General features: G+C 40.3%; 1 protein-coding gene across 1 annotated transcript in view; it reads left to right on the top strand.

Annotated features, from left to right (window-relative positions):
• The first annotated feature begins 3,285 nt into the window (after positions 1 to 3,285).
• The window catches only part of acsl3a (acyl-CoA synthetase long chain family member 3a), a 44,483-nt gene continuing 34,698 nt past the window's right edge, over positions 3,286 to 13,070 (top strand). Inside the window, 2 exon segments of the mRNA XM_051958053.1 lie at positions 3,286 to 3,423; positions 11,386 to 11,770. Of these exon segments, the coding sequence (XP_051814013.1) occupies positions 3,335 to 3,423; positions 11,386 to 11,770 (474 nt within the window). The 5' untranslated portion in view covers positions 3,286 to 3,334.

Raw genomic sequence — 13,070 nt, 5'->3', positions numbered from 1 at the left:
TATCAGCCTGTAAATACATTTAAGGACTTACTAAAAATTACAGAGAAATCATTTCTCCTATGCTTCAAACCATCAGATAACATCTGCATCATGCATTAGTATTATACACTGTCTGTCCTAAAAAAAAGTTGCACGCTCTAATAGTTCATTGGACCACCTTTAGCTCTGAAAACGATACACATTCACTGTAGCATTGTTTCAGTGAGCTTCTGCAGTGTCACAGCATTTATTTCTGTCCAGAGTGGCATTCATTTTTTACCAAGATCTTATATTGATGATGGGAGAGTCGGACAAAGTCTTCTCCAGAACATCCAAAAGATTCTAAATAGGGCTGAGGTCGGGACTCTGTGGAGGACAATCCTTGTGTGAAAATGATGTCTCATGCTCCCTGATCCACTCATTCTCAATGTGAGCCCCATGAATCCTGGTATCATCATCTTGGAACATGTCCATGCCATCAGGGAAGAAAAACTCCACTGATGTAAAGACCTGGTCATTCAGTAGATTCAGGTAGTCAGCTGACTTCATTCTTTGGGAACATAACATTGGTGAACCTGACCAACCCCAGCTCATAACCCTAACCCCCACAGGCTGGTAGGCACTAGACATGATGAGTGCATCACTTCATCTGCCTCTCTTCTTACCCTGATGCCCCCATCACTTTGGAATATGGTAAATCTGGACTCATCAGACCTCATGACCTTCTTCCATTGCTCCAGAGTCCAATTTCTATGCCACCCAGCAAATTGAAGCTGTTTTTTTCTGATTAGCCTCACTGATCAGTGGTTTTCTTTTGGATACATAGGTGTGTAGCGGCAATGTGTTGATCTTCCTTTGCATTGTGTGTGGAAATGCTCTTGCTTTCACAACTAAACATAGCCGTTAGTTCTTTTGTTGATTTCCTACAATCATCTAAGAGTTTGTTCCAACCACATTTGCTCCTTGATGACATGAGATGAGATAAAATAAGATAAGATAAACTTTATAGATCCCACAGTGGGGAAAGTTCATCATTACAGCAGCTCCAATGAGAAAAAAAGTATAAAAGAATAAATTACTAACACACAGTGCAAAAACACAGAGAACATTATATACAGAGAAGATGTTTTTTGTTGTTGTTAGGAAGACTATTTACATGAGGATGAGGTTGAAACAAGTACTGATGGTGAGGGTTCTCCACTATCCTTCAGGTTTTAATAATGTGTTGGACAATTCTTAACCTGTTTTTAGTAGTTTCAGAAATCTCCTTGGTTGTTTTCTTTGCTTGAAGCAGACCAATAATTTGACCCTTCTGACACAGATCAACATCCTTTCCATGACCAAAGGATATGTCTTCCAACATGGTCGTTTTAGAAATGAGAAGCTCCTCACTGCATCAGCTAGGGTTAAATAAGTTGTTGCAGCTGAAACATATTCATCACTGCAGTGATTATCCAATGGAAGGATCTTGCCTATTTGCTGAGTTAAATCCAGGTGGAAACCTTTTTTTGGACAGAAGTGTATGTCCAGGCTTGAAATCAGAGATTTGACAGCTTAAATCCAGCCATAGTACATTCCCTGGTCTCAGTCTCTCCCATGGTGGTAGATAAACTAGAGGAAAAAAATAGGAAAATACACCATCACACAGTGTTTTGACAGATGGGTATCAAACTGTGCATGTGTATGTATATGTGCATATGTGTGTGTTTCTGGCTGGATGAGAGCTTTAGAAATTGTGCTGTCTGGGTCAAAATGGACAATTCTCTAGAGGAAACCATATCAAGCTGAGATACTACAATCTGATTTAGTTTAATTCTATAAAATCAAAGAAGTGGTTGCACTGTGGTAACTATTTTGCGAAGTTTGATGTTGCACATTGTCCTCGTCATGATGTGGAGCAGGTGTCTCAATAATGTGACCATACATTTAAATTGTGAACACAGTCACGTGCAAATTTGGATGCACAAATCCGTATTATTGGACATAAACCAGCAAAACTAGTTCTTTAGTTAACACTGGCCCAGTTCAGGTGGCACACTTGGGGTTTCACTCCCACTTCTGCAAATGCAGGTGGGCTCATTCATATGGACTGTCAATGGTTTTAAAGGAAATACATGAGTATGGTATTAAATAACCATGTGAATAAAATGTAGAAAATAGATAAACGACAGAGTAACTTATAAAATAACTGAAGAAGTTACCAAAATTTTAATTTCATATGAACTTTTACATGGCTTCATATTTCCAAATACAGGATGGGCTAACAAAATGTTTTATGTGGACTTACTTGTGTGCAATGGTAAGTTGTAATACTGGGTGTAGGTTTACTTTAGGCTTGTTGCATGTGAGACCTTGGAAGTCTGAATCTGTATTTTTGTCACCAGTACACTACAGTTTAAGGTGGAAATGTACTGCTACCAGAACTGAATGGCTTGGTCATCGTGAAAAGGGACATTTTAAAGCACAAAAAGGCTAATCATGGAAAGTGATATCTGAAAGACAAAAGGATCATTGTAAGAAGTGACATTATGAAATAAAACTTGACATGAGATGTTTTACCAGGAAAGTGCTTAGTAAGACATTTTGAAGCATCTTAAAATAAAATATATATAATAAAATTAAATTACTCTTGTGTGCATGGTACATTGTCTCTGTGATACCTTATTTATTTTTTTATTTTTTTATTTATTTTTGGCAATGTTGTACATTTTGTAATTCCTGTGCTTCTTTCTGCCTTATCTGTAGCTGCTGTAACGTGGATTTCTCTGGTGAGAGATAACTAAAGTTTGTCTTATCTTATCTTATCTTATCCTATCTAAAGCCTATACCCGTTAAATATAATAATATTTAGAAAAATAATTAAATATTGCAAAACCACCTTTTTCAAGGGTCGGTTGATTTTTTAAAAAAAATTTTATTTGCTTTTTGCTGAAGCTCCTAGGATCACCATGACCTGGATGAGTGATAATCTAAACAGACATGTCATGTAATAATGAATATTTGGGGGCTTTATTATAGACTGCACAGTCTGTAGGGTTTATCCAGCGACACCTGCAGACAAGAGCATGATTTAATGAAATAAACTCACTCCTACTTCTATATTGACATCTATAGGAGCTGCAGCCTGATGAGCCACGGTGTGCGCGTGTGGCGTGCGCGTGGCCTCCTGCTCCGTCTGACCGTCAGTACCCTCGTGCAGTCACCGCGAGCCCTGCTTCGATAGGCCCGGCCCATAGCACGCGCCACCTCCACGAGTCCAATCACATCGCAGGGACCCCCCTCCATCCAGCCTCGTCCAACAACTCGACGCGCGTGTCTTCCGGCTCTCAGTGCGCAGCGGCGGCAGCGCTGATGGATGCACTCAGTCACGGAGCTGCTCCACTGTCAGACTGAAAGCACGGAGGAGAGCCGTCCGCTGCACCGGAGGAACTCAAGCACTCACCGGTAAGTTCACTCCCTGCTCTGAGGTTTACACACTGACGGACAAGATGCTGCTGCCGCGTCAAGGTTCCCAACAAACACAGAGACAACTCAGGAAGCAGCCGCCTTTATTATGCTAAAAAATAAAACCTTCATTGGTTCCTGTGTTGCCAAGTTTACTTGAGGCGGGAACGTCTTAGCTAACTTCGTGTTAAAGACTTAAAATGAGAATAATTAGCTGTATGGCTGTAGAAAGAGTTATTATACACAACCACAGGGGTGTTTACAGATGTGAGGGGTCACACAGCTTCCCAACATTAGACACTAGACCGGTGTACAACTATACAGTGTCATAATAAATGACTGACACGTGTCTGCAACAGGCCTCCATCCTGCTACTGTCAAACATCAGCTCAACCTGGATGGACAGATGTCTGCACCTGTATTTTAAGCAGACCAAAATGGCAGCTTGTTTAAAAACTTTTACTTATGTTACAGAAAAGGTTCACCAAAATGTGTTACTTCAAACATCTGAGGTGAGAAATAAGCTGGTGAATCTGTTTTCATTTTAGATCAACAGCAGTTAGTTTTCAAGTCAAGTTCACATTTATTGTCTACCATGGGAGTTTTGCAGAAGACGTTCAGGGGTCAACATGGACCCTACCAACCTGGATGGACGACTAAATTAATGTCGGTGTTACCCTTGCAGATGCTGGTCACATGAATTTACCTAAAGCAAAGTCTTTCTAGAACAAAGTTCGACATTTGGCAGCCATCTTGTAATTTTCATTGTCACTGGGACATTAAAATTCCTTGAGTCACCAGTCAAATCTGATAAAAACTACTTAAAAAGTTTGCTGACTTTGGTTCAAAATAAGCTTTTAAAAGCATTTTCCCAAAAGATTATAGTCGTACTGTTCCTATACAAAGTTTCGCAAGACTGTGCTTGTGTCAAACACCAACATGATGGGATGGATATTACCCAGTTTGACGGTTGCAAAGCAGATGATTGGCTGTGTGGACAGAGGGGTGAGGCATGTGTTATACAGCCGCCAACTTTGACATTATGGCACTCTCCCACTGATTTCTGTTCTGGATTTGTCAAGTAGCAAGTGGCTGCTTTGTAATGTCTCTTGACTGAAGTTTGGCCACCTGATTTAACTAATAGTGAAGCCTGTTAGAGTGCTACACATACACTCATAGAACTGGAGTTACTGTTGTTTGTATGGATAAACTTTTTGTGGAACTGTTTCTCTACAGCTGTTGTTTCCATCCTGATATATTTCAACAGCACAACCACCTCTCATTCCACCTCGTACAACCAAACAGTTCTGATCAACCAGAAAATGTTTCCACTGATGCCATAGTAATGCAAAAATTTTGTAACATAATTACTAAAAATTATACAGACAAAAATGCATCTATTTAGTTGCAATTTAGTTTTAATTAGTTGAACTGTTTATGATTTAGATTCACCTGTGGATATAGTTGAAGCTCTTGTACAGACTGATAAAGAATAAAAGGATGAAAGCCTACTGTGAAGAGTCTTCTTGTCTTGAGAAGAAACAAAAAGATTGATGGATACACTGAGATGGATCAACTCATGTACTTTAAATTTAGGTTTTTTTGAGCTCTGTCGAAAGCTTAAAAATGCTCAAATTAAGTAATAGTTGTCAATTTTTTATCAATTCAAGTTTGCATATTAAAAAAGACGCATTTCGTCACCCCAGTGGCATCAGCCTGGCCACCTCGATAAAAAATATTAGTCTCCACCCCTGTATGAATTTTGTGTTTTTTGGATTACATTTGATAGTTATCTTTATGACCATCTGACATTGGCATTGAACTCGTCATTAAAACAGAGGACATGCAGTCGGTGAAGGTGCTTTATTTTGAAATCTGGAGCTGGGAGTTATGTCTCCATTGCTGATTGCTTGACACTAGTTAGTTCAGTCAGATGTTGCAGGTGGAACATCTGTGGTTTACTGCTGAGAAGACTGTACTAATAATGTTATCTAAATTACACAGTATGTTATGTGTGTTTGCTCTCGTAATGGCTATAATAAGAAATGATTCAAAACTGTGATAATGCACTGACTCATTTAGATCTGCTTGCTGCAGAGCGCATTTTTAGAAAAACTTTTATAAACATAAGCGCCTTTTACAACCACTTTTCTATCCTACTGCTTTCACTTGGAATAACTTTTAAAATTTCTTTTTCTACTCAGTTTATTTTCTTTCCAACCTAATTTACCATAAACACTATGATACTTCCATTGTTTCCCGTTTATCTGTCCTCATCAACTAAGCCATGAAAAATTAAACAAGCATCTCTAGTTATGAAATGCAGACGGCACATTTTATACCAGCATCTGTTTTATTCAGAGGCGCAGAACTGAAACTGTCACCTCACAACAATCCTCTCTCTTAACTTTTATAACAGCCAACCAAATGAACCAGCCTGTGCTACGAGATATCAAATGATGCAGGTCCGTTCCATTGCTCCTGTACCTGCAGACAGAGACTCTGTTGTCCTTCAGGGATGGTCCGATGTGATTAGAAAACACAGACGCACACTTCTTCTATCTGGAAGTCACGTTTCTCTGAAATCCGAGCCATTATTACGGGATTACAAAACACAAAGTAAACACGTTTAATAACTCATAGGGATAATGGTGTGTTTTTTTCAGAATTTGGTTTTCTCATTCCAACTAAGATACTTTCTAAATCAGATTTGCTTGAGAGAGTTTCTGGCTGCTGTATTAACAATTTCAGATCTAGCTCTGAAGCTTTAAGAGAGCTTACAGCAGAGAAAGGGATAGATTGGTGACTGGCATATCTGCCAACAGTTTATGTTGCCACACAAAAGCAGAGTAATGCTGCAGTCTGATCCACATAATCCAACCAGTCGCGTTCTGTACTTTCACTGTTAATGAAATCGCACTTTAAACACTTCAGTTGTTTTGCAAGCTTTTGATTATGTCATTATTTCAAATGGGCAAATCTGTCCTGCACCCACACTCCTGACCCACACACAAGCAAACCACATACATCTCCTCTTTCTCAACACACACACACACACACACACACACACACACACACACACACACACACACACACACACACACACACACACACACACACACACACACACAGTCTGACCCTTGGGACCAAAATCGTGTGTTGGTGCGTCGTTTCGCCACAATGGCCATGTTGAAGTTTCTGCAAGACTTCAGCCTGCCTGCTTAGCTGTGGGGGTGTAAGCACGATGACGTCTGCACACAAAAGACCCCATTCACACCGTCTCCTGAGGAAGCAATGATTCCCTCACACACACACACACATATAGGCTAAACAGACACACACACGCGCCTGCTCACCCCACTGCTACGTAGACCATGCCACAATATTACTCAATTAATCCAGTGAGTGGAGGCTGCTTGCAAAGCGCATGTTAGTTGCATAAAGGCGTCTATTGACAAGCTACTAGTCTGCATATTGTGACTGCGCATTTTGCGGTATTGAAGATAGGAGATTTGGGTCGACGTGGCTTATGTTTTGCATTGCTGCAAGTTAGGTTCTTGAGCTTTTGCAGAGACAGGAAGGAGTTGTGTTTGTTAATCAGGTTGCGTGTGGTTGGCTCTGATAGACTTTAATGGAAGAGCAATTAAGTTTCTGGTGCTTCTGTGTCCACCCGTTAGTGACTGCATCACTTGATCGCTAATCAAACCGTGTATAGTTTCCACTGGTGCCATAATGTCCCTTCAGGCTTCAAAATAAAAGCCTGAAGGGAACGGTTATTTTAACACTAGTGAAATAAAGGCTTGTCAGAATTGATGAACTGATCAACAGACCTTTATAAGAGTAATTTACACGTGATTCGGTATAAATACATAACGTGCACACGCATAACACATGCCTGTGCTCAGCACAAGGTCATTTTTATAAAAGATTTCATCCGTCGGAAATTATACGTCAACTGAGCAGCCTTGGTGGAGTACTGCGCTCTCTGAGTGCTTTTCTTGTTATGTTGTGTCAACTGCTGCACAGTGAAATGTGAACTGAAAACATAGTTTCTGCATTTATTGTGCAAGTATTTATCAGTAATACAGTGAAAATGAGAGGAAATGTGAATATTTACTTTGCAAGTCGATTTTGGTGTGCACCCCAAAATTTTCTGCTTACGCTCCTAAAATTTTAAGTTAGGGGCCACTGTGCTCCTAGGAAAAAAAGCTAGTCTGGAGCCCTGCTGAAGATTCATTTGTAGAGGAAAAAAAATGGTGTCTTATGAGTCTATAGAGAAATGAAAACTGAAAATGAGGGACACAGTCAGTGAGTTCCTAGAGGAAAACATTTTCGCTTCATTGCTAGGAAACGCAGGTGTTTTTTTTATGACTGGCAGACGATACTGGAAATTAAAATGGTGGGTGCATTCAAAGCTGCTCTTCCAGCTTTATATTTTTACAGCAGACTTTAGGCATCTGTTTACTGTCTGCTCTGAACATTCATGGAAGAAGTTGACGTCTGCCAGCACCCTTCTCTGCTGAGTCTTTTTCTCTTGTTTGATAGTTTGTTTCTTCTTAGTTGCTTCTGTGGCCTCTGTTTCATTGACCTTGAATTTCTTTTAAAAAACTACAAGATACAGCGAAGCCAGCAAACCAACGCTGGATGATAGCAGGCGACGGGGTAAAAGCTCTGCTCCACCAGGGTGCAGTTTTGGTAAGCTGTCGCATCCTGTGATGAAGCAAGACATCCTGGCTGGGTAACAAGACACCAAGCAGAACAACAGCGCTGTAGAGAAGGGAACCGCATCTCACAGGGAGCAGATGGTAGTCTGGGAGAACACTGGTGGTGAAATCTTTGATTTATTAATGAGTCTCAAAGGGACACTTGATGGGTGAGTGTCTTCTGTGAGGGAGGTGTGTACGGTGTATGTGTGTGTCAGCGGGCAGTTTTTGGAGGTGTATGGGAACAATGTGGTGCTTTAGAGGAGCACGATGAGCCTCTCCCTCATATGAATAATGAATCACTGCTGCTGAAATGGACTGTTGGGAGATGTCAGAGTGTGTATGCGTGTGTGTGTGTGCTCACTCTGTTTTCATAGGGGATGTGTTTTTTTAGCTGCCCTGCTGCAAAAGAAGTTGATGGCCTGGACAAGAATGTCTATATACATTAGGGTTATTTCTCACTGTGGTGTGTGGAAGTTTATAGCCAAAAATATCTTGTAAAGTCTAATGAGAAAAGTCGACAGTATGACCAGCCTCCTCAGTTGTTGGATAAGTTCTTCTGTAGCTGTGATTAGTAAAAAAAAAAAAAAAAATCCCCAACAACCGAGTAATAATAGTCACAATATCTACGAAGAACCTGATGTTTTTTGGTGTATCAAAGTGGATAAGACCCTCCTCTGTGATCGCTATAGAGATGCACAATCCAGGTTTTTCCCTCACATACATACTAATATAATATTTCAGCTCAGGATGTCTGCTAATATGGATTATCCATTTGATGCTTTCCTCTTCTCTCACCGCAGGGAATTCACTTGAATCACTTTCATGTAAGGTTAAATGAACCCAGAGGTTTCTGTGGCAATAAAAACTCAGTAGACGGCCTGCTGTGAGTAAATCACAGAGCTGCAGAGCTGCAGGAAATCTTGGCTGACTGAAATTGCACCTATTCTGATGACAATTGACTTTTTCTCAAAGAAGACAAAAGTACATTTTCGCCAGATGAACGAAATGGGAAAAATGAATTGTAAATATACATGGAAACGTAGTATTAGCACTAATCACTACACCTGGTTATTTTATGATAATGGCATACTTTGAGAAAAACTGTGTGCATCTGTGCATATTCATATGAGTTTTGAAATAGAACAATATCACCTGCTAATCCCAGCACAACAATTATTTTGGAAAATAATGCTGACATTTTAGTCCACAGTATTTAGATAAAATGCCATATTGTTTGTTCAGCTGTGATATACAAACATGTACTAGGCCACAACTAATGGATCAATTGGGGAAGAACTTAGATGTAGCGCTTTTCACCTTATTAAACTAGCACTGGCCATTTTCAAACCAGTGGCAATTTGATTGGATGAAATTAACCAGTCAACTTAGAGTCCTCAGCTGTAAGGAGACTGAACTTTATAACAAGAGGAACAAGGAAACTGTGCTTAATGTGAATCAGATGTCATGTCTGATAGCTGAGGTTAAAACCGGTCTGGTTCATCCCTAAATGTGAACCTCTTGCATGACAAATTGTTGCCTGGGTTTACTCATGTCATGGTTTTCATTTAATACATCGTCTGAGTCCCAAACAAGAAAATAGTGTAAGCTCCAGCAACCAGGAATATGGAACCAGGAGTTTAGTCAGTTAGTCATTTCACAGTGCTGTCAACAGATCCAGAAACTGATCTAGTCCTACTGTAGCAATAGAATCCAAATAAAATTATAAATGAGCCAGCAAAGGACAGAATATAATGCTGTAGAAGGATTCAGTTGTTACGTGTGTCATTAGTGGGTAGCTTTATCAAAATATTGTGACATACGGTAGATTTCAGGTCATTATTCTGTGTCCTACATCCTCATTTTGTGAATAATGGTGATAAGGAGAGCTGAGTATAAAGCCTCCTTCCTCTTTTGACACCAGCCAAAGAGTGACTGTTGCACAGGTTTTAAAAAACTGTTCAGTGCCATAAGCTGGTGTGTTACGTCTGGTCTGACCCATAGTGGAACTTTGTTTACTCTGGTAAGGTCCATAATGAACTTTCATACTTGAATGCAATGTCTCAGGAACATTTTTGGTTGTAGCTCATATGCTAATTAAAATTTTACACAGATGTCTAATAAGATAAAGTAGTAGTCTAGCTCAAACATTACTTAGTCCCATTTACTTATACTTGTGTAATCATATAGCCTAATTCTTTTTCAATGCTCTAATTCATGCTGGCATACACAGCGTCGAGTATAGAGAGCTGACAGAAAGCCTGATGAGACAACTTCAACTTTGATCTCTGTTCAGAACTCTGGACAGCTCCCAAACTCTGCCAACACCTACTGACTGTGTGTTAAAGTCTCTGTACCGACACTAATAGTTGGTCTGTTTGTGTACGCAGAAGGTATCACAATCACAACCAGGAAGGAAATGCACACATGCAGTGAAGTACATGTGTATCAGTCCCTCGGAGCTAATCTAAATCTGCATCGTAGAGTTTAATGGGTACAGTGCAGGTTGTGGACATTCACACACACACCTGAGCTGCAGCTTGTTCAGTGGACTTATCCTCTCCTGTCTCAGTCATCTCCTGCTGTCCAGAGGCTTACACCCTGTCACACACACTCACATTTACTCCTTCAGAAACCTTTTATTCACTCTGTCACACTGAGTGTTGTTTACGTCTGTTGGATCCAGCCTGTTTCCTTTTGTTTCTTCACCTTCTCTTCTGTTTCCTTCTCTTTTTATTTGTTTCTCCTTTTATCTTCCTGCCTTCTTTCATTGTCTCTTTGTCTTCATGTCTTGTTTTTTTCTTGGGTTTTCGACACTAACAGTGGGTGACGTTGGCTGATGTGCTGCGTTTGTTGGTGTGAGTGTGCTGAGCACAGGAGTTGCAAGGAAGGAAAGGAACATTTGACACAGAGCTGGTGTGTCACAGCATGTTCTGCCAATAACAAATGATCTCTTCTGCTTTTTCTGAGTACATGTGACTTGCTATTTTGTTTCGGTTTCGGAATGAGTTAAGATTCTTGTACAATAAGCCAGGGAAAGCTCAGGATTACAAACACAGGGATCATTTTGAAACTAGTTTAAAAATAAAATTGACTTGTGCTGCTCTAATGCCAGGTTAATGTCATTTCTTCCTAGGTTTGCTGTAGAGCTGTGGGCATTTTGTTGCCAGGGGAGGGGAAGTCAAGCTCTATAAGAGAAGAGAAAGCAACAGCAGGAGTAGGACTTTCCTCCACACTCTCTCCTCCCTGCTCTCCCCAGCTTTACCAACATGAAGCTGAAGGAGGACCTGAACCCGATGCTGCTGCTGCTCTTCCACCTCATGGTGTCCATCTACGCCATCATCACCTTCCTGCCCTCCTACCTCCTCAGCTGGGTCTTCCAACCAGACGTGGATTTCTACGGCTCAGAGGAGGAACGAGCCAAGAGGGCGAAGGCTCGCTCGGTCGAGGGATGTCCTGAGGGACCCTACCGAGCGGTGAGCGCCACAAAAAGGCTGGTTACATCTTTGCACCCGGGAGTGGATACCCTGGATAAGGTGTTTGAGTACGCAGCCACGAGATTCCCCCACAGAGACTGTCTCGGGACGAGGGAGGTGATCAGCGAGGAAGATGAGCAACAGAGCAACGGGAAGGTGTTCAAGAAGGTACAACATGAAGTAAAAGTGGCAGCATATGACAAAAATCAAATAGAATTAGGTGTAGCAGGAAATGGACAGTAAAAACCGCCTCAGAGGTACTTGAAAGGACAGTTTGGGAAGAAATTAACATCACTCTCACACAGTATTTCCCCTTTTAATATGAAGCTACAGCCATAAGCCAGTAAGTTTAGCTTTATTTGAAAACTGGGAACAGGTGGCTTCATATTCAGTGTTGTCTCATTTTATAACTGTCAGCAGAATACATTATATAAGCAAATTAAAAAAACAATTACAAACACAAAACATCCACACAAATTATTTCCAGTATAGAATATACAAGAAAGTGGTTAATTTAAAGGAGCAAGCGTCTCCTGACAAATGTAATATTTGTCCTGCGAGGTGCACAGAAAGTCTAATAGGATATGTGGCTCCGGATGCAGAACTACCTTACCCTTTGAGCACTGAGCAGTTTCTAGGTGTTTTCACTCCTGTCAAATTTTTACTAAGTGAAGGCTCATTTTTCACTGCAATTTAAAATCCTGCACTTCTATGGAAACACCGCAGTCATGCATAGAAGTAGAGAGAACTCAATAACTTCAATTAAACAAAGTTTAATTTCACTGATAATGTTTTTTGCAAATGATGATAAAACCTGAAATCAACACGTACTACAAAAATAGGCACCACTAGATGTTTTATTTACTGAACTGGTTGTTATTTGTTTCCATATTTGTCTTGTATGTGCTCAGTGTAAACACAGCCTGCAGTTCAGTCCAGTTCAGGCAAATATTCCCCGAATTTTTGTCACATAACTGTTGCTTCTTGGTGAATCACTCGTGGTTTCTTGGTTGTGCCAAGTAGTGCAATGATTGTATTTTTGTTTGCATAATTAGTTTTTTTAAATGAGACATGTAGAATGGAAATGATTTGGGTAATTTTCTGAACAAAACAACATGTTAGACATGATTAGTTCAAGTGCAGTCAGAGAGTTAAATATATGACAGTTCCTTTTGTTTTTACAGTTTTTGTCTCTGATAATGTACCTGATGTACCTTTCAAACCCACCAGTGAGTTTTGGGGTTCATAGAGTTAATAGACTGGACATGAAATTGACTTTTCAGTAAGAAGGATAGAGTTTGAAATTACACACGCTAGAAAAAGAAAGACTGGCCGGATTATAGCAGTGTTTCTCAAACTGAGGCCCTTGAGTAGGTCCCAGAAATCCTCAGCAATGTAAGGAATGCTTTAATTGAAACATTCTTTCATTCACTTGTTATTGTGCTAATTAGAACGTATAGAATAGGAG

This window comes from Acanthochromis polyacanthus, chromosome 13 (genome assembly GCF_021347895.1).
Source record: "Acanthochromis polyacanthus isolate Apoly-LR-REF ecotype Palm Island chromosome 13, KAUST_Apoly_ChrSc, whole genome shotgun sequence".
NCBI lineage: Eukaryota > Metazoa > Chordata > Actinopteri > Pomacentridae > Acanthochromis > Acanthochromis polyacanthus.
Note: the sequence above shows the minus strand (reverse complement) of the source record. Positions and strands in the feature narration are given on the sequence as shown.